At 57.2% G+C, this 20,087-nt stretch overlaps 1 protein-coding gene across 1 annotated transcript; it reads right to left on the reverse strand.

Moving 5' to 3' along the window:
- Nucleotides 1-4,863: 4,863 nt before the first annotated feature.
- Nucleotides 4,864-12,498, reverse strand: Mapk13 (mitogen-activated protein kinase 13). The gene is made up of 12 exons (XM_023566725.2): nt 12,233-12,498; nt 11,506-11,635; nt 10,094-10,152; nt 8,362-8,470; nt 8,190-8,219; nt 7,574-7,621; nt 7,326-7,440; nt 7,121-7,192; nt 6,265-6,344; nt 6,014-6,092; nt 5,764-5,940; nt 4,864-5,545 (listed from the first exon to the last, which is right to left on the reverse strand). The coding sequence occupies exons 1-12, from the start codon at nt 12,349-12,351 to the stop codon at nt 5,463-5,465; spliced, it is 1,101 nt and encodes a 366-aa protein (XP_023422493.2). The 5' UTR covers nt 12,352-12,498; the 3' UTR covers nt 4,864-5,462.
- Nucleotides 12,499-20,087: the final 7,589 nt, after the last annotated feature.

Below are 20,087 nucleotides of genomic sequence, written 5' to 3' on the forward strand. Positions count from 1 at the left end.
AGGCTGGGACCTCAGCGTCCGAGCAGGTCCTGGGTAGGAGGAAGCTCGAACTGGGCACTGGGAGACGGGTCGGGGTGGCCCTGGCGGAGAGGCAGGGCGTGTGGGAGTCCTGGCCGTCGGAGGAAGGGCAGAGGCTGAAGGCAGGAAGAGAGAATGGGAAAGGCGCTCCTCCTAGCAGACAGGTGGGCGGGAGGTGAGGGGCCGGATGGGACCACAGGGCTCAGCCCTGCCAGCGGCAGCTCTGTGGGGAGGACAGGCCAGTGAGTGAGGGAGAACGGTCAAGCCAGAAGGAGAAGTACCCTGGTACTGTTCTGAGTTCTTTTCTTACCCTTAATTTCTTTAGGGTATCAACTCTATTTTGTATTTATTTATTTTTACACAGGAGAAATCAGAGCCAGGCTCACAAAGTTGGGGAGTGATGGGGGGGGTATGCAGCAGAACCCAGTGCTAACCCTACATCGCCACCTTGACCCCTGCCGTGAGGATCCCAGGGAGGTGCAGTGGGCTACACTTGGGGACCACAAACTCATGATGGCTAATTCTGCATACTTCCCTAAGGGATCAATGGAGGCTTGGTATTATCAGTATCATCCATTTGAGATTTCCCATGAACTCATTAGGGATGGGCCATCCTCTCCCATCCACTAAGACTAAAACTAAAACTAAAAGCACTATGTTTAAAAAACACTCCAGGGCAAGGTCCTTCTTAGCATAAGATCATCTCCGCCCTCTCCAGTCAGCCGCTGACCTCTGAGTCTCCTACTGACCTTAAACCCCCCCTAGCCCCGCCTGTCCTGTAGGCACCCTGTTCATAGCTGCTGGCTTGGAGGGTCTTGGTCTCTGCCTGTCCCAGGTGTGGACCTCCCAGCCCACCTCCACGCATTACTAAATTTGTCTCTGTTTCTATTTCATCCTTTTGCTGTACTCCTTATGCAGGCATTTGGGGACCTTGGCCTGGTCCCCGAGAGGTCACACTGATTTTTTTTCCTTGGGGTACCAGGGATCAAACTCATGGCCCTAACACTTGTCAGGCAAGCGCCTACACCACTGAGCTAAATCCCCAGCCCAGGCCACACTGGTTTTTTAAGCTCAGCACCATCCTGCTGGGCTGGAGGATGGTGGGAAGCTGAGCAGGATCCCAAATGAATGTAGCACTCGGGCCTCTGCCCTCGGTCTGTCAGGAGAATCCTCCTGCCTAAGCCACGCTTCCAGCTTTCTCCACAGCCTGCCCGTCCTGCCCTCTGGGAAAACTCTCCTGCTGCCAGCTTCTTGTCAAAGGTCTGGCAGCGGCTCCTTGGTACGCATCTTGGTTGCAGGACCACGGGCAGCGACACAGGGAGAAAGAACACAATGACTACCCAGGCATGCGGATAACACCCACCTGTAATCCCAGCATTTTGGGAGGCTCAGGCAGGAGAACCACAAAAAGCCCAGCCTGGGCAATTTAGTCAATCTAGTAACTTAATGAGACCTAGTCTCAAGATAGAAATTTAAAAAGGGGGTGGGGAGGCAACTCAGTGTGTGAAGGCCTTGAATTCGGTCTCCAGAACCACAAACAAACAAAAATAAAACAACAAACCCCACCACCACCCACCCCATACCCAAATAATGTCAGGAGAAAGAATAGTACAGTGATCAACACAGGGCCGCCTAGCCTCAGTACCCCCTCCGGCCCTAAATGCTTCCAGGGTAAAATTGAGGTCACCTGCAGGGCAGTGGGCCAGCGCCACCTGAGGGATCCACAAACCCCCGGCTGGACCCATCCCACCTAGACAGGGGGCTCCAGGCCCAGGAAAGCGGGGCAATCCGTGTGGCCAGGGTCTGGGTGCAAAGCTGCTCCATGAGCAGGCGGAGGGTGGGCCAGGCCCTGCTCAGAGCCAGCGGGGACAACCAGAGCCACGCTCTCACGCTGTCACGTGGGGAACGGGGTGTTCTCCACAGCCCCTGGCTCGGGAAATCTCCTGGCTTTGTTCCTCAGTTACAAGCAAAAGCAGCACTAGGGGCCGGGGGTTTAGCCAGCGGCGTAAGTGCCTGCTTGGCAAATGTGAGGTCGTTGAGTTCAATCCCCGGCACCAAAAAAAAAAAAAAAAGTAGCACTAGGACCTGCAGAACTTTGCTTTCCTTTGGGTTTGCTGCATTGTTCTGAAAACATCACTGTTCCCATTTACCTCTGCTTCAGATCTGTGAGGCTCTGGCAGGCTCTCCTACTTCATGTATTTGGTTTTTTTTGTTGTTTTATTTTTGTCTTTTTTTGAGACAGGGCTGCATTATGCAGTTCAGGCTGGCCTTGAGCTCATTTTGTAGCCCAGGATGGTATTGACTTTGCAGTGATCCTCCTGCCTCAGCCTCCTGAGTGCTGGGATTACAGGCTTGAGCCACCAGGTCCCGGTTTTGAGGGGGGTGGAATTTGAAGGGGTGGGCAGAGTGACCTGTTGACAGCTGATTGGGAGAGTTTCCGCACACTCACGAAAAGCGGGAAGTTTGAGGTTCTGCCCAGCACCGCGTTGAACCAGGGCCGCGGTCCATGCTGAGCTGGGCCGTGCTTTCTACAGGTGGAATCTGTCACTTTGGCCTGGCAGAGTGCTAGAGTTACAGGTGCATGCCATCACCCCCAGTTTACCGTGCTTGAGAAGGCACTCAGAGCACAGACAGGGCTAGCGCCCCAGCCGAGAGAGTTTCTACTGGCACCCAGATGTGGTCTGGCTCAGGAGGGCAGCTGTCCAGCTGGAACCACCCCCATTCCAGGACCACCTCCTGGGGGCTTGATGGAGACCATAACCATGACAACTCCCTGGGCCGGTCAGTCCAGGGAATGGTGCTGGCCCTCTGATTCCCAGGATGAGAAGTCAGAATCCAGCATGGTGGCGCATGCCAATAATCCCAGCACTCTGGGAGGCTGAGGCAGAAGGAGTTCAGGCTTGAGCCCTGGGGAACTTAGTGATGCCCTGTCTGAAAGCAGGGTTAGAGACCTGGGGGTGCAGCCCGGTGTGAAGGCCTTGTGTTCAGGGAGGCCCAGCGCGGGACAAGCCAGGCGGCTGCAGTGGTCACAGTGTGGCTAGGTCCTGAGAAGCATCCAGCCCTGGCGGACAGCAGAAACCCTTGACATGCTGGGGACACCAGGCCGTTTTGTCTACAGAGCTGGCCTCTGGCCTCTGGCCTGCCCGCTGGAAGCTGGCCCCTGTGTACTTAGGCTGTCCTGGCAGGGAGGGGACAGTTCCTCACCGTCTCCCTGTGTGCCACCCACCAGTTCACACCAGCAAGCTGGCATTGCTTTCTCTTCCTCCAGGCCCCAGACTCTAGTGGCCCTCAGGGAGGAGCTGTGACACCCGCCAGGACAATCCTCTGGGAACATTTCCATCTCTGGCTTCCTTATCTGACCGCTAGACAATGGGGCCACTCTCAGCCACAAGGCCTCCTGAGACCTGCCCCAGGAGTCCCCCAGACCAGCAGGAAGTGACCTGGCTTCCCACTAGGTGTGGCCCAGTGCCCACTGGGGAGGCACAAAGCTGAAATGTCCTTCCCAGTGCTGGGCATTTTCTCCTTCTGGTGGAGAGAAGTGCCAGGTCTGAGGTGAGCCCATGGGAGGAGAATAGCTCTTATCCTGCTGAGGGGTACAGAGGGGTGAGGGAGAGGGTGGAGGGGAGGTTTCTCTCAAGGACTGGCTTGAGCCCACATTTCTGCTCCCCACTGTGCCATCTCACTCAGGGGGCTGCAGCACCACTATAGGGGGACCAGAGAAATCAGAGAAATGCCAAGAGGGCCCTGGGCTATCGGTCACTCAGGCGTGCATTGTCACAGCTCAGGTAGGCAGCAGGTGGCCCAAGCACCCCAAAATGCTACCCATAGAGCACCTGGGGGAGGGGGTGCCCTGTTCCCTGGGGGATCCCTGGGGCAGACTCCTCAAGGGTCTAAGAGGAGGACGGAGGGCCTTCCAGGGGAAGGCAGCCCCAGGCCCGCGTGGGAAGAAGGGTGCAGACCCATCTCTCGGGGTGCAGGGTCTGCAGTGCTTTCCAATACTTTATTTTTAATGTTTAGGTTTGCAGAAAGTTCAGGGGTCCCATACCCGCCCCTCCCATTGCCGTTATTACCCTCTAGCCTCAGTGTGACCTGACATGGGGACACTGTTACTAACACAAATCCACAAGGATCCACAGGTCACTTGGGGGTTCACCCTTGGTGCCGCACAGCCATAACAGCAGCCCACAACAGTTTCACTGCCCTAAAAAGGCTTGGTCTGAGCCTCAGTGTCCACATCTGTAAAGTGAACAGGAAGCCCATCGGGCAGGTGCTAGACACAGGAAGTATGTTTCCCCTGGCACAAGAAGTGGCACTGAAACCAGCCACACGTTTCTCTAAACAGTCACTGCACTCGGGTCAAGGTCAAATGCTTTCGAACACATTGTAAGGTCACAACTCCACACTTGCTGAATCAGAATTCCTAGGACAGCGGGCTCCAGAATCTGAATTTTAACAAGGTCTCTAGGTGCCCAGGGCGGGAGCCCAAGCCCAGGCTCCTCACTGCCCCAGCAAGTGGGAATCAGCTGAACTGAAAGAGCCTGGCCACTTCCGAGTTAATCTCTGGAAAGTTGAAGGATCTCCCAAAACGGAACGGGACGGAGCTGTGCCACAAAGCCAAGGAATGGCCCATTTCCGCCTCCTGGGCTCCCGGCCCACGAGCCCGCTGCCTCCTGCTGCTTATGCTGCACCCACATCTCAGCAGCTGTAGCTCTCTCTGCGCCACCCTCTTGCAGCAGCCAGACACATTGGGGTTCACATGACACAAGGGGGTGTCCCTCAGGCCACCTGTAGTGAGTTGGACAGGCTGACCCAGGTCCTCAGTGTCCTAGCAAATTCATGTCCCCCTGAACCTCAGAAAATGACTTTATTTGGAAATAAAGTTTTTACACACAGATGTGATTCGTGGGGGACCAACACCGGATCATACTGGATTGGTGTGGGCCCGAAGTGCAGGGACCACTGTTCTTACAAGAGGACAAAAGGACAGAGACAAGAAAGGGAGGAATAGACAGCAGACACCAGAGTGGCAGCTGCAGCTGAGGAGAGCCAAGGAGGGCCCAGAGCCACCAGGAGCTCAGAGGAGGCAGGCCAGGGCTCTTCCAGGCCATTCGGAGCAGCCACAGCCTGTGACTTCAGAACTGTAAGAGCACAGATTTCTGTTTAAGCCCCAACATGGTATCACAGCAGCCTAGGAAACTGATCCAGCCCTGTCACAGAGCCCTGGCCAGCTCGGCCCCTGTCCTGCTGCAGTGGGGAAGGAGAGGCCCCGTGCACCGGCCCAACGCAGCACAGCTCGGGTGGTCAGAGCCGCCTCCATGGACATCTTCCAGTTCCGCAGCCACAGCGCCCACGGCAGGCACTCTGTCCTCTGCCTGGAGTGCTCTATTTCGAGAAGAGTTGAGGGTCACTGGTGACCAGTATGCGTCCAGGCGGCGGGCGGGCAGTCACTGCAGCTTCATGCTGCTCTGGCGCCGAGAGTCCTTGCGGGCGATGGGGCTGAAGTTCATGATCTCCTTGTAGATGTGCTCTGCGGAAGGTGGGGTGCTTCAAGGAGGGGCCGGGGTGCTGGGCACAGGAGGGCGGCCACACCCTGGCACTAGCGAGCAACAGGAAACTGATCCAGGCCAGGGTCACCAAGCAGAGAGAGCCAGCTCTGAGAGAAGGGACAGGAGTCTCCGAGCGGCGGCCAGGCGGGCAGAGGAAGAAGGAGAAGCAGAGAGGCTGCAGGCGCTGCCCGGCTCTTACGCTTCCACTCGTCCACCGTGAGCTTCTTGTGCTCCAGGGAGTCATCGAAGGGTTGCGAGGCCTCTGTCTCCTCCTCAGGGTCCCGGAAGGGCTCAAAGAAGGGGTGGGCCAGGGCCTGCGCAGCCGTCAGGCGCTTGTCCACATCCAGCTCCAGGATCTTCTCCAGCAGGTCAGTGGCTGTGGGGACACAGCCATGAGCCCCCTGGCCTGCGCCGGGGACCCCAGAGGCCCAGGGAGCAGCCAGACTCACCCTGGGGGCTGGCATGTGGGAAGAGCTGAGTGAAGTCCTTCTTGGGAGTCTGGGGCAAGGACTGGATGTAGGATTTGGCCTGGAGAAGGAGGAGGATCAGGCCCTTCAGGGCTCAGGGCAGAGCGTGAGGGTTTGTACACGGGAGGCCACAGCGGGATGCAGGCCATGGCGGGTGCGGGTGAACCCCAACAATCCCCAGCCCGGTCAGCCAAGCCCGCCGCTGAGCCCAGCTCGGGCCCACAGCCACTCACCGATTTGTCCTTCAGCTTCTGCACAAAGTCAGCCCCCGGGACTCCGGTCACTTTGAAGATCTGGGTCAGCTGGTCCAGGTCTTGGCAGCGGTTAAGGTACAGCCTCGCTGTCCCCTTCCGCAGCCCCAACATCAATCCCCAGCCACCGTGGCCACTGCCCAGGCCCTGGACCATTTCCTACCTCCGGCTCTCAGGAGAGAAGGCTCAGCCTGCAGACCCGGCACTCCAGAGGGCGTCAGGCCAGGCCAGGAAGGAAGGGTGCTGGCCTTGTGGACTTCCCAGCTACACAGCCACCCTGAATGCTTTCTGCCGTCTCCCCTGACTCCTGACCCTTGCACTGAGGGCTGGGCAGACCCCGAGCCTCCTCACCAAACACCTGCATGACACACACAGCACTCGCTTCTCTTTGTGTGAGGAGATAAATTGGGGGGAATTCTTAGGGCCTTATTTTCTATTGTTTTTTGGTCTTTCTTTTCCTGGGACTGGGAATTTGAACCCAGAGGCTTCACACTGCACTGCATCCCTATGCCCATTTATTTATTTAAAGACAGGGTCTTGCCAAGTTGCCAAGGCTTGACTCAAACTTCAGACCTTCCTGACTCAGCCTTCCCAGTTCTAGGATACAGATGTGCATCACCACATCCAGCTCAGATATGAAGGCCTGTTTGGTTTTTTTTTTTAATTGTCTGGTAGTGGGGATGGAGTCCAAGATGCCCTCTGGTCATTTCATGTACCTGCATTTTAAAATGATTCACAAGGTGCATGGACCCCTGCTGCACAAAGGAGAAGGATGCAAGTGAGGAGTGCATTGAAGGCAGGTCCCCAGACGGACTCTGACGTTTCCAGCAAAGGATACAATCTTTTCCCTTGAACAGGGTTTTCCCCGTCAGCATCTCCGCCATGATGCAGCCCACAGACCAGATGTCCACTGTGGGGTACGGGGGTGGAGGGCATGTCACTGGACAGCTGAGCAAGTGAGCCACCAAGTGATTGCTCCATCAAGTGTCACCTGCTGGCTCAGGGAGCTTCCGGCCCAGCCTGTCCCCGTGGTGGCGGCTCACCTGTCTGGTTGTAGTGCATCCAATTGAGGATGACCTCAGGGGCCCGGTACCAGCGCGTCACCACGTAGCCAGTCATCTCAGGGTCCGCATGCCGGGCCAGCCCAAAATCCAGGATCTATGGCTCAAGGGATACAGGGAGATGGTGCTCATTAAGGACAGTGGGGCAGGGCTCCAGAGCAGATCCGAGGGGCTCTTACCAGACTCCTTCTCCTGATCTCACCCGGCGGGGCCTGTCCACGGCCACTCACCTTCAGCTCACAGTCCTCATTCACGGCCAGGTTCCCGGGCTTCAGGTCCTGGGGGGAGGACAGAGAGGAGCTCTAGGGGGAGGGGCAGAGGTGGCAGATGACCTAGCCTCCAGGCCCCTGCCTCTCCCCAGGCCTCAGTTTCCTCTTATATAATATAAAATAGGGACTGGAGCCCAGTGCGGTGGCGCATGCCTGCAATCTCAGCTCCTCAGGAAGCTGAGGCAGGAAGATCACAAGTTCAGGTTTGCATGATCCTGTCTCAAGCAAAATTTTGGAAGGAGTGAGGATGTGTCTCAGTGGGAAAGCACATGACCACTGTGGACAAAAGCCTGGGTTCCACCGCCAGGAAAGGCTGGGTGACATATTACCCAGGGCCCACCTAGCTCTATAGCGTCTGATTCTTGGAGCCTGAGATCAGTGCCCAGGGTTCATATGTCTCCAGCAACTCCCCACCTGACCTCCCGGGCCTTCCTGGGCCAAGGCTAGGTCTGAAAAATCCACATTGTGCATTTCCAAAAGCTGTACCTTCCCACCACCCTTTCCATCCCGGATGGCCAGGGAACACCAGCTCCCCAAGTGCTGGGGCCCCTGAGGACTGGAGCAAAGACGCACTCACCCTGTGGACGATGCCGGCAGAGTGGATGTACTGGGTGGGGGGAGAAAAAGGGGGTGAATTCAGTGAACTGGTTTCCACGTCTGGTACCATAGGTGCAACCTTCTCCGCCCCATCCCGGGGCGCCCCCTCCAGCCCCCGCAGATCTCTGGTGCCCACTCTAAGCCCCGCACACCTTGAGACCCTTGAGCATCTGGTACACCAAGTACTGGATCTTGTCCTCACTGAACTCCATGCCCATGATCTTCTGCAGGTCCGTCTGCATGAAGGGCATCACCAGGTAGCTGGAAAGCACGGGGGCTTCTTGGCTTGGGCCCCAGTCTCCCCTGGGCCCAGGTCTGAGCTGGGTGGCACAGAGCCGGGGCCTTGCAGAGGCCTCGGATGAGAAGGTGTAGCCAAAGCCAGCCCCTCATGGCCCTCAGGGCTCTGGGCTTCCTGGGAGCCAGGCCGCCAGTCGGCAGAGCTAGGGTGAGCACTGGCACTGGGGCAAGTGTGCACAAGGCAAACCAACAGAACGGTGCTCCTCTCTGCAGAGCTGCCTGCTCCTGGCCCCCCTCAGCTCCCCGCAGCAGCCTGGCTGTGAGCCCCAAGCACCTGCCCTCACTGCCTTTCACTGTTGTCCCCTGAGGGTCGTGGCCAGCTGAACTGCGAGCAGAAGGCCTGCCCTTCCAAGAAGAAAACAATAAACCCGCTCTGAGGAGCGGGAAGAGGATGGTAGGTGGACTGCTGCACCTTCCCTGGGATTTCGAAACAGCTCCAGGGCAGCAGTGTGGAGCTGCTACTCCCGATGGGAACAGCAAAGTCCAAAAGCAAAGCGTGGCGGGTTGTAAAAGGAGTCTGAGAAAAGGGTGTAAGGAGGGCAGCTCCCTGAGCCAGCCTGGCTCACAGACTTGCTGAAGTCTCACTAGACCAGTCACCTTTCCTTTGCTTCCTTTTTTAAAATTGTATTTTGAGACAGGATCTTGTTAAGTTGCCCAGGCGGCCTGGAACTCACGATCCTCCTGCCTCAGCCTCCCGAGCGCTAAGATTACAGGTGTACACTACCACACCCAGCTCTGAGAAACTAGTTTCTGCTTCCTGTCTTCCTTCTACCACCCTGCCTGGCTCGAGGTGACCACTGCGCTCTCTACACACTACAGCGCCCTCTTTCCCTGTCTGACCTTCCCCCAACTCCACTCTTCCTCCAAATTCTCTGCTGACCCCCTCTGACTGGCTCTTACATTGCCCTATTGCTAGGCTTTGTTTATCATCTGTGGGCTGTCCAGCAGCCCAATCCACAAGGCCAGCACAGCCCTCCTCTCCTGAGATGCAGATCTATTTGCAACTGCTGATTTTACAAATTCTGCAAAAGTGAAGTGTCCAACACTCATCTTATTATCTCTCTCCAAGTTCGGTTCCTCCTCTCCCCTGCATTTCAAGCAGGACCTGGGCATCATCTCCTGACCTCATCACAGCCCCCTCCAAACCTTCTTGGACTCGAGGCGGCTGTGGAACTGCGTAAGCCAGCAGTGGCCTCAGCTAGCACCTTAACTTCTCAATATGGAACAAGCAGTCCCGGCCCATGTGGCACTGCACTGGCAGAGCTGGACACAGCTGGGGCTCTGTGGGACTCTGCCAGGCACCACTCCAACCAGGGCAGCCATGCTATGGATCCTTGATTTGTGCAGAAAGAGCCCCAAGCTCCAGACCCACACTTAGACCATAGAGCAGACAGGGGAGCAGACTGGCAGGCACCCCACTCCGCCCACCTGCCTATTTCTGCAGTGCCTCTGCAGTGTCACCTTCATGGCCCAAGGCACAGGGACTGAAGGGCCAGGAGGCCCCACCTGTAAATGAGACCGACCCTCTTGTCTCCTTCCCCAGCAGCAAGAGCTGCAAACACCCAGAAGCCAGTGCGGCCAACTCACAAGTCCTGGAAGTTGCGTGGGGAGGAGGCTGAGGTGAAGACGTCCAGGAGCCCGATGACCTGGGGATGAAGCCACCAGTCAGGGCTGGACAGCACTGCCCTTTCTCTCCACAGGCCCAGCCACTGCCAGGGGCCAGCCACCCCCTCCCAGTCCACCTCCTCCAGCAAGAAGCAGCCCAGCTGCTTGGTTTTAGTAGTAAAGGGGGAAACACGGAAGAGGAAGGGTCCCTGCAGGGAGGGTGACAGTGCTGGAGCTCAGCTGTGGGTGGGGGTGCGTGCCCAAGTCTGTGTTCAGGGCACGTGGCACAAACCCATTCCTCAACTCAAAAGCCACAGGAGGGCAAGGGGAAAGGGAATGAGGTGCAGTGGCGCACACCCCTAACCCCAGCTCCTCGGGAGGCTCAAGACCAGTCTGGGCAATTCAGCGAGATTGTGTCTTAGAACACAGTGCCTGGAGTATAGCTCAGTGTAGCTCAGGTGCCTAATGTGTGAAGCCCTGGGTTCAACTCCAAGTACCAGAGGTCCTTCGGGGTGAAGGGGCCTCTCGGCCACATCTATCCTTGCCTGGCACAGGACTGGTTCAAAGCCAAAGTCAAGATCACCCCTGGTTGGAGGTCACAAGATGGGGCTCAAAACACGATGGGGCTCAAAATTCTCACAATGGTTAAAATCACGATTTGAAACATTCGCCTTTCTAATCCTAGAATCCTGGATCCTAGGCCCAAGCTGGGTGACTGGGTTTTCTAGTTCTGTCCACCACACAGGACAGTGTCATGGTCATGCATTCTGGCCTGGAGCCAGGCTGCCTACATGCAAATCCCAGTTCTGCCTACTGACTGACTACATAACCTAAAAGCCATTCTGTGCCTCAGTTTCCCCAGGTGTGACATGAGGCTGCTGGTATTTATCTCATGTGACGCTGGGAGGATTCCACAAGTTAGGTGACACAAAGCTCTTATGACAGCGCCTGGCACACAGTGAGTGTTCAATGAGGATCTGTTGTCATGAGGGTCACTCTCAGGTGGAGATGACACTGCCCTGATTCTGGTCTCAGCTCACCCCAGGCTCTCTGAGACACAGAACAAACCCCCAAGTTCCTCTGTGCCTATTTCTTCATAACAGTCAGGCAGTCTGTACCTCCCAAAACTCAATCTGCCAGAAATGCCGCCTGTACCTTCCCTGGAAGTGTGCAGGGCAGGTCCCCACACCCCTTGTTTTACTAATCAAGTAAGAAGCTAGGACTGGGGAGCAGGAAGTTCTTTTTCCTGGCCCCACCAAGAGCTCCTAGCACCCCGGGCCCGGGGCCAGAGCCATTTCTGGGTCTCTTCTCCCTCCTCCTTCTCTGACTCCCAAGCACACTACCAGACCCCCAGACCCCCAGACCCCCAGCCCGCCCCAGGACGTTCAGCCTACGTTCTCATGCTGCATGTGCTTCAGCAACCTGAGCTCGCGGTAGGCCCGCTTGGCGAAGATCTCAGACTGGAAGGGCCGGCTCAGCTTCTTGATGGCCACCTTCTCCCCTGACCGCTTGTCGATGGCGGAGCTGCAGAGCAACAGGTAACTCTCAGGTCACCCTTGCTCCTGCACCCCGACTTGGTCAGGAGACCAGGCTGGGAGGAGCTGATGCCCACCATGGCGTGTGGACCCGGAGGGTGGAAGCTAGGCAGGAAGCAGTGCGGAGGGGGTGGCACTGTCCTGGGGTGGCATTTTGATGCCAAATCGTCCTGAGCAGGCCAGGAGTCTCCCTCTGCAACTGGGCAAGCTCCTTTCCGCTCTGGGGGCCTCAGTGTCCTCATCTGAAGCCAGGGGCATCTGTCCGAGGCGCCTCCGGGGTCCCTCCCAAGGTTACAGCCTGGAGATCCAGTCCTAATCCGATCCCGGGAACCGTCTCCCCAGCAGCCAGGGCTGCACCGATAGCGCGCCCCAGGTGGCCCCAGCAGCCCGCGCGCCCGCCCTCCTCTCCACCGCACTTCCCGGGGAGCTGCGCCTCCACCCCTGCCACGGCGCGCCGGGAAGGGCGCGGGCCGTGGGGTCCTCGGGCGGGGCACTCAGAGAGTGGACGGCCAAGGAAGCGCCGTCGGGGCGCAGAGGGGTGCGGCGCCCGCCAGAGCCCCCCCGCCGAGGTCCGCGCCCGGCTCACCACACGGCGCCGTAGGCTCCACTGCCGATGTGCGTCGGGGACGCGTAGGTCTTGGGCAGCTCCCAGGCCGTCTTGTTGACATCCTGCTTGTAGAAGCCCTTTTTCCGGATGAAGCTCATGCCGGGCGCCAGAGTTCGGCGGCCCAGCGCGGCGGCGGTGGCACCTGCCCGCAGGTTCCCAGCGCCCCGCCCCGCGCCGCGCGCTCCTCCCCGCCGGGGCGGGGACACCTGCGAGCGTCCCACCTGCTCCGCGGCCGCCAGATGCGGCGAGCAAGCCCCGCCCCGCTTGAGACCACGCCCGCAGACACGCCCAGTCTCGGCCCCGCCCCGTCCTCGGCCACGCCCCCTCCCGCACTTCCGCCCAGCACCTGGCAGCAGAGAGTTCTCAATTTCTTTTCTACCTGCTGCAGGAGTTCTCAATTTCTTTTTCTTTCTTTTCTTTTCTTTTCTTTCTTTGGTTCGAACTCCAGATCGCTTGCCAGGCAAATGCTTGTACCCCTGAGCCACATCTCCAGCCCGCCACGCCACCTGCTGGACGAAGAGCTCCGGAGTTTGAAGCCAATGTGAGGACACTGAACCCCACAACTAGTGGGGCTCTTAGGAGCTGCCCCCACCTCAGTCCTCGGCGTCAGCGATTCCATCAACTCCGTCAACTTTATTTCATCCGCATTCCTTTTCCTCGGTTATTTTGAAGCCAGACTCAGGCACCAAATCAGTTTTTTTTTTTTCCTGTTTGTTTGTTTTTTTAACCTCTAAAAGATAACGATTTTTGCTTGGTGTGGTGCCGCACGCCTGTGATCCCAGCACTTAGGAGGCTGAGGCAGGAGGATGGCCAGGAGTTAGAGGCCAGCGTGTGCTACACAACAAGACCTTGTCTCAAAACAAAAACAAAAACAAAAATGTCGGATTAAAAAAAGTATCATTCTTATACCTAAAATAAATAGCATTCATTTTCTGAAAGTCGGTGTCCGTGCAGGTACAAATTTCCAGTTTTCACCAGTTTTTGCTGGTTTCTTAATGCCATAGGGGATTGAAACTGATGTATTAGAATGAAACTCCTGACCTACTATATGTCCGGAACGAGTACGTGTTCTCTAAAATCAAAGAATGAATTTTAGGAACAATGGAGGTTAAGAGCAGAATATATTTATTGAGAGAAAGAAAGTCTCTATCTGAGAGAGACAAAAGGGGTCCTGAGCAGGTTGCCAGGGACTCTCTTTTCTAGGAACTTTTATAGAGTAAAACCATGAGGTTAAGTGGGTCAAAGGTGGGGAAAAATGGGAATTTGCAAGGTGGGCATAAGGCGGGACAGAACTGTGGCCAACCAATAAGATTAATTTCTCAGGTAAAATTGATTAAATTAGGAGCCAATAGGGAGTGAGTCATGTAGTAAGCACACAAGCTTAACAGAGTGACCCTTCCTGTAGGAGGTGGGAGGCAGACTCCTGACTTCTCAGGGGTGATAGAGAACTATCTGGACTGTGGATCCTTAGGAAGCGGGTGTATTTGCTTTGCCTCTTGTCTTGAGGTCTGGCCCACAGCAGAGGTGATTGTCTCTTCCAAGGCTGCAGGGCTCTGAACTTCTGCTGGCTCCTTTGAAGGCCCAGCCCTGTCTGACTGCCTGTAGTATTTCTAACTCAGATGCCTATAACAATATGACAAAAATTACAAGGGCCGTCTGCCACCGTGCCTAGTGGCTTGTGAAGCCCAAAGGAGATTCTGTTTTTAAATTAAATCACAAGGGCTCCCAGGTGACAGGTGAGGCGTGAATGGCCACAGTGCCCGGGCTCCCCGGCCTGGAGATGGGACAGAGAATCAGAATCTGGGTGAGGGGACCTGCTTCATTTGCCAGAGGGAGACAAATGCCTGTTGGTTTTTGAGGCACTGGCGATGAAACCCAGGGCCTCATGGCTCCCTCACCCCTAGTTGTACTTTTTAACAGACACAGCAGAACATAAAGTTGTGCTAATTTATTTATTTTGCCATACTGGGGATTGAACCCACGTCTTCGCACAGAGCTACATTCCTAGTTCTGTTTTTGTTGATTTCTTTTGTTTTTGTGACCCATCCGAGTTGCCAAGTTATCTAAGTTGGGCTTCAAATTGCCATCCTCCTGCGTCAGCCTCCCATACAGCTGGGATTGCAGGTGCGCCCCACCTTGCCCAGCTGAGACGGCTTGCCTGCGGCCTGCAGCATGTCCAGAGGCTGCACAGAGAGACCTGCACCACACCCTGTGCACAGCCCATTTTGTCAGGTGTATCCAGAGACCCCATTTAGGGAGGGGACACAAGACCCACAGAAGTCCCGCCCATGCATTGCGTGAGGTCTGTCACCTGCATCTGCCTGCATCCCCGGCACACCCTCGGCTGCTGGTAACCCATGATGTCTGGGTTATGAGCGTTGCAGCCAGGCCATGGGCTGGAGGCCCTCTCGTCTCAGGAGCACTTGTGTCATTGCCACACGGCCCTCAATATTCTAAGTGTTTACGCGCACAACTCAGTCGTGATGAGAGGTCTGTGGGTCAGGATCAGAGGTGCCGAGGGGCTCAGTCCGTTGCCCTGGCCACGCGGCAGGTGAAGGGGCAGAGCTGGGCGCTATGAGGCCAGGCTGGGCAGGGGCCCCGAGAGGACACTTGTTGCTGTGCCATGGACACCACCTCAGCCCCATCAGGACAGGGCCACTGGCCGGACCCCAGGGTAGCCAACTCACCCCTGCCTCTTCTCTACCTTGGCCTGGAGACCCTGCAGGGAGAGAAGGGAAGCCGGGACAGATCTAGTGGTCCCAAAGCTGGGCGCAGGGGACAGAGCTGTCCAGCCGACTGGAGGTTTTTCCCGGGCAGATATTCCAGGGGGGATAAGGCTGGGCCTTGTGCTTGCCACGGGCCAGGGCTGGAGTCTCTATGGGGTGACAGAGGTGAACCCAGAGGTGTGAGGAATAGCAGAGAGGCCCCCTCTAGACATAGGGGGGTGGTCATCCTTCCAGACCAGCTGGACACCTCTGCAGCAGGGTCAGGAAGTGACTCAAGCTGACACTAACCCCGACACTAACCCCACCTCGGGCCCTGCTGGGCCTGTGTTTACTCAGCGGCCCGCAGGGGAGGGAAGCAGTGTGGGGTCCAGCCAGAGACGTCACTGTCCTGGTGGGAGAGGAGAAGAGCAGGAGGAGGTCACCAGAGGCACCCTGGAGCCCTGTCCCAGGCTGAACTCTTCCCCCTGAGCCCCAAGACCCCTGAGGTCCTCTCCTGCCAGCCGCTGCCTCAACACCTCCTCTGGCCCATTCAAGAGGAAGAAGGGTGTGGGGCCACAGCCTGAACTGAGCCAGCTCAGTCACCACCTTTCCTGTAACCTCGGGCAAAGTCCTAACCCTCCCGAGCTTCCGTGTCCTCATGAAACAGTGACAGTAAGCAGGACAGATATGCATGCGCCTCCGGTGTATGACAGGCTTACTCCAGAGAAGCCCACTAAAGTTGAAAAGGCTAAAAGATGAACACCCTGAGGCTGGGAACATAGCTCAGGGGCACATTTTAAAAATCGTGGCCAGGCACAGTGGTGCATATCTGTACCCCAACACTGGAGAGGCTGAGGCAGGAGGATCACCTTGAGTGCAAGGCCAGCCTGAACTGCATAGTGAAATTCTGTCTCAAAAAGACCAAAATAAAATAAAATCTTGCCCTCAAGGAGGCAAAGAAACAGTCAGATTAGCCTTCTCCTGGGGACTTCTGGGCATTTCTGTCTTTTGGACATGTTCACGCTTCTTGTGTGTTCAGAGGGAGCGGTTTTTGGTTTTTGTCTTGACCTCCCCTGGTGACAAGTGACCTCGTGTGATAGTGACGTGTAAGGCACTGTCTGTGTCACAGAAGCACAGGGGACTGTGCTCTGCCAAGCCACCCAGGCTGGCTGAGGGGTCCTGGCAGCTTTCATGTCTGTCACACAGAGCGACCATGGCCTGCAGAGCTTGCGGAAGCGGCCTGAGGCATCACAGGACCACACAACCTGACCTTCTCCAGCTCCTGGGTCTGTGTGGGACTTGCTGGTGCCTGGCCATGCTGGGGAGTGACCGTCACCTTCCTGGCCTGGCTGTGAGCTGCTGCAGAGTAGAGAACTGGCTGGGACCTCCCAGATGGAGAAAAGACCCCACACAGCGGACTCCACTGCCTCGGGGATGCGATGGAGCAGCTCCCAAGGCCACCTCCGTCTCAAACACAGGGCCGGTGCCCACACCCTCGCCACTCCTGGCCTCACACACCAGGCTCTTCGGCACAGGACCGGCAGGGAGCCTGGGGCGCTGGCCCAGCTCCTGTCCCAGCACAGGTTAACAAGCCCCCCACCTCAGTTTCTTTCCCTGTAACATGGCAGGGGATCATAGTGCCCAAGTCACAAGCCACTGCAAGGCCAAAAGAGTTGACCTGAGGAGGGCCTGACTCAGTTCTGGGCACACAGTAGGTGTGCGACAGATGCTGGAACTCATGGCGGGGAGCTGATCCTGCCTGGCCCGGCACCCTGGCCCTTTGTCTCTGCACGGAGCCTCTGTCTGGCTCTGCCTCCCATCCAGCTCCTTCGTGGAGTTTTGTGCCAAGCACTCACCTGATCCAAGGATTTCTTTACCCATCCACTCAGCATCTGCTTCCCTCAGGTCCACTGTGGGTCAAGGGCAGAGAGGAACACAAAAAAGGAACAAATGAAATTCCCTGCCTCACCAGGCACGATGGCACACGCCTGTAACCCCAGACCTCAGGAGGCTGAGGCAGGAAGATTGCCACGAGTGTGAGGCCAGCCTAGTTGAGTTCAAGGTCCATCCGAACTGCATAGTAAGACCTGGTCTCAAAAAAAGGAAAAAAAGTAAATCAACTGGTCAATCAGTGAATAAAAATCCCTAATTCGGATGCAGGTGAAAAGCAGCTAAGAACTGCATAGTTTGGGGTTTATGAACTTGGTGATATTTAACCATTTGATACGGTACAGCCAGATGGTCTCGCAGGTGGTGTTAAACGCTGAGTCAGCATCAGAACTGGCGCCTACAGGAGTGGAAAAAGCCACCAACCCGGTGGGGGGGTTTCCTCATTCTGTCCCCACGTGACCTCACACAACGCGTCTGAGCACCTGGAGAAGGTGCCGCCCCTCCTGCGTGGCCCTCGCCTCTCCTTGTGCTCCCCACTGCCTCCTCCGTCCCGTCCCGGGGCTCGGGCTGGTCAGCAGGACTGGGGTCGCAGCGGTGCACCCCTCACAGGACCCAGCCTCTGCCCAAAGCATTCGGAACTGGGCAGGCGCCTTGCTCTGCGCCTTCATCGTGGGCGCCCCCTGGCGGGAGACGCGGGCAGGGACAGCTCTGCAGGCGAGGCGAGCTCAGCCCGGCTTCCCTGGCTCTCACCTGGGAAGGGCACGTGGGTACTCGGCCATGGCCAGTGACGTTCACCATAATGGTTTGGTTTTTTTGGTCTTTTTGAGACAGAGTCTCTCTATGCAGTTCAGGCTGGCCTTGAGCTCACTCACTTTGTAGCCCAGGCTGGCCTCAAATTCGCAATGATCCTCCTGCCTCAGCCTCCCAAATGCTGGGATTATAGGCATGTACCACTACACCCGACCATCATAATCTCTTTTTTCTTCAGTCCTGGGAATTGAACCCAGGACCTTCACACTGAGTTACATCCCCACCTTTTTTTTTTTTTTTTTTTTGAGATGGATCTTGCTAAAAGTCTCTACCTTGCCCAGGCTGGGTTCCGACTTTGCCATCCTCCTGCCTCAGCCTCCCAGGGTGCTGGGATTGTGGGTGTACACCACCATACCCTGCTCCTAATCATAACTCTAATCTGCCCTGTCCTGGTCAATATCCATCTCAGCCATTAGACACTGACTTGGAAGGTGAGGACGGCACAGTGTCCCTGCCGGGCCTCTAGCGCCCTGCCTGGCCTCAGGGGGTGAATGAACCAGCGCGGCCTGTCTCTTCTGGGCCCGAGGGGAGTGGAGCAAGGGCTGTGTGGTTTGAAGAAGGATGAGAAATCCACGTGCTCTGGCCCAGGATGGGCTGGAGATCAGGTCTGCTGTGGGTGGCGAGGAGGGGTCCTCACTGTCCGTTTGCTGCTCCCCGATCTGGGAGGTTGGGTTTTTTCTATGATTTCCTTGCTTCTCGTGGCCAGGTCTCCAGGTGCGATGTCTGCGTGGCTCCTTGGCCCCCAGCATGAGGCTGGGCTCTTTGGGGTGGTAAAGGAGCTTCTCCTCCCCGTGCACGCCCTCTCTGTGGCCCCCCATCTCCTTCCCATCCCCCCAGGTTCCCAAGGTCCTCTCTCTTTGATTGTGTGTTCTCCTGCAGGCCAGGGAGGGGTCACCAGCACCAGGTGACCAGCACAAAGCTGAGACTGAGGCTCGGGTCTCCAGGCACAGCTGTGTGACTTCAGGCAGGTGGGCGAGAGTCTCTGGCTTCCTCTTTGGGGTGATGGGAGGGCCCCGCCCACTTGGCCAGGGATGGCAGTGAGGTGACACATGCCAGCTTGCAGGCATTGGGTAGCATGGCCCTCTTGCTTGCAGGACAGCCCGGGGCTGCCACCTCTTCCCCAGCCGCATCCTGTGCCCACACCTGGCTTCCGTTTCCTTCAAGGCCTTCGTCACCAAATTCCGAGAACCCACACCAGTGCCTGGCACACGGTGAGTGACTGACAGGTGGAGGTGACCCCATTCCCCTTCCTGGCTGGGACATTCCTGCTCCAGTGACCGACCTGTCACACTGTGATGACAGGGTCACCCTAACAGCCCGGCTTCGGGGGCAGAGGTTGCCAGTCTGGCGGCCCCACCCCCTTCTGTGTCAACATCTTGATCAGGACACAGTGCGTGCCCAGGAGCCCAGTCCACGTCAGGGCCAAAGAAATCCGCCAGGGCCAGCCGAGCCGGCTGCTGGGGTAGGACATGGCTCCGGGTCCAGCGCCACCCCTAATTTGCTGTGTGACCTTAGGTTAAGTCATCAGCCTGTCTGGACACATCAGTTTTCTACTATGCATATTTAACAGCCCTTTGGGAGCCTAATTACTTTGCCAAAACAATCATCCAGCAGCGTGCACAGACACACCCACACCACGGATAACAAAAGGAGGCCCAGAGAAGGGGGAGAGACCTGCCCCAGGTCTCACAGCCCACTGAACCTGGCCTTCCTTCTGGGAGGAAGTGGCCAGGCTGTGCCACAGTCCTGGCAAGGACCTCATACCACGGCCACCTTCCGGCTGCCACAGACACAGACAGCCACATGGCGGAGTCACAAGCCCGTGGCTCCCAAATGCCACTGTTGGTCTGGTGGGTGGATGCAGCAACAGGATAGAGAGAGGACTGCAGAGGGCACACACCGCCAGCTGGTCCCTGGTGCCCACTACACCTCTGCTGGCCCCGGTCACCCTGCCCGGCCGCCTTCCCATCCCATGCCCGAGGCTGCCCGCCCTGTCCGCCTGTTCACCCATTCATTTGGACCAGACTGGGTCCCGGGCAGGAGGGCGCAGCTCAGGGAAGCACAGAGCAGGGTGACGGGCAGGTTGGAGGCAGAGCGGCCTTGATTCATCTCTAGGACAAGGCAGCCTCTCCTGCTCTCCGCTCCCGCCTGCCCCAAGCCTCTGGGACAAAGCGTCAGCTTCCTGGCCTGCTGGGGACAGGTTTGAGGACAGGGACAGGGACAGGGGCCCCTCACCCTCTGGACTGGCTCAGTGGCTCCTCCCTCCCTAAGCTTCGGGACTGGTCTGTCCCACAAAACCTCCCCAGATCTGCCCGGGGGCAGTGATGCCTTGTTTTCCTCTGTCTCCTCTACCTGCTTAGCAAAGCCTTCACCCAGTCGGCCGGGTTGTGCCGAGCACCCAGGGACCGAGGCTCCGTGGACAAATGTCA

Source organism: Cavia porcellus, unplaced genomic scaffold, assembly GCF_034190915.1.
Source record: "Cavia porcellus strain 051 isolate PalLab524CR breed Dunkin Hartley unplaced genomic scaffold, mCavPor4.1 scaffold_28, whole genome shotgun sequence".
Classification (NCBI taxonomy): Eukaryota; Metazoa; Chordata; class Mammalia; order Rodentia; family Caviidae; genus Cavia; species Cavia porcellus.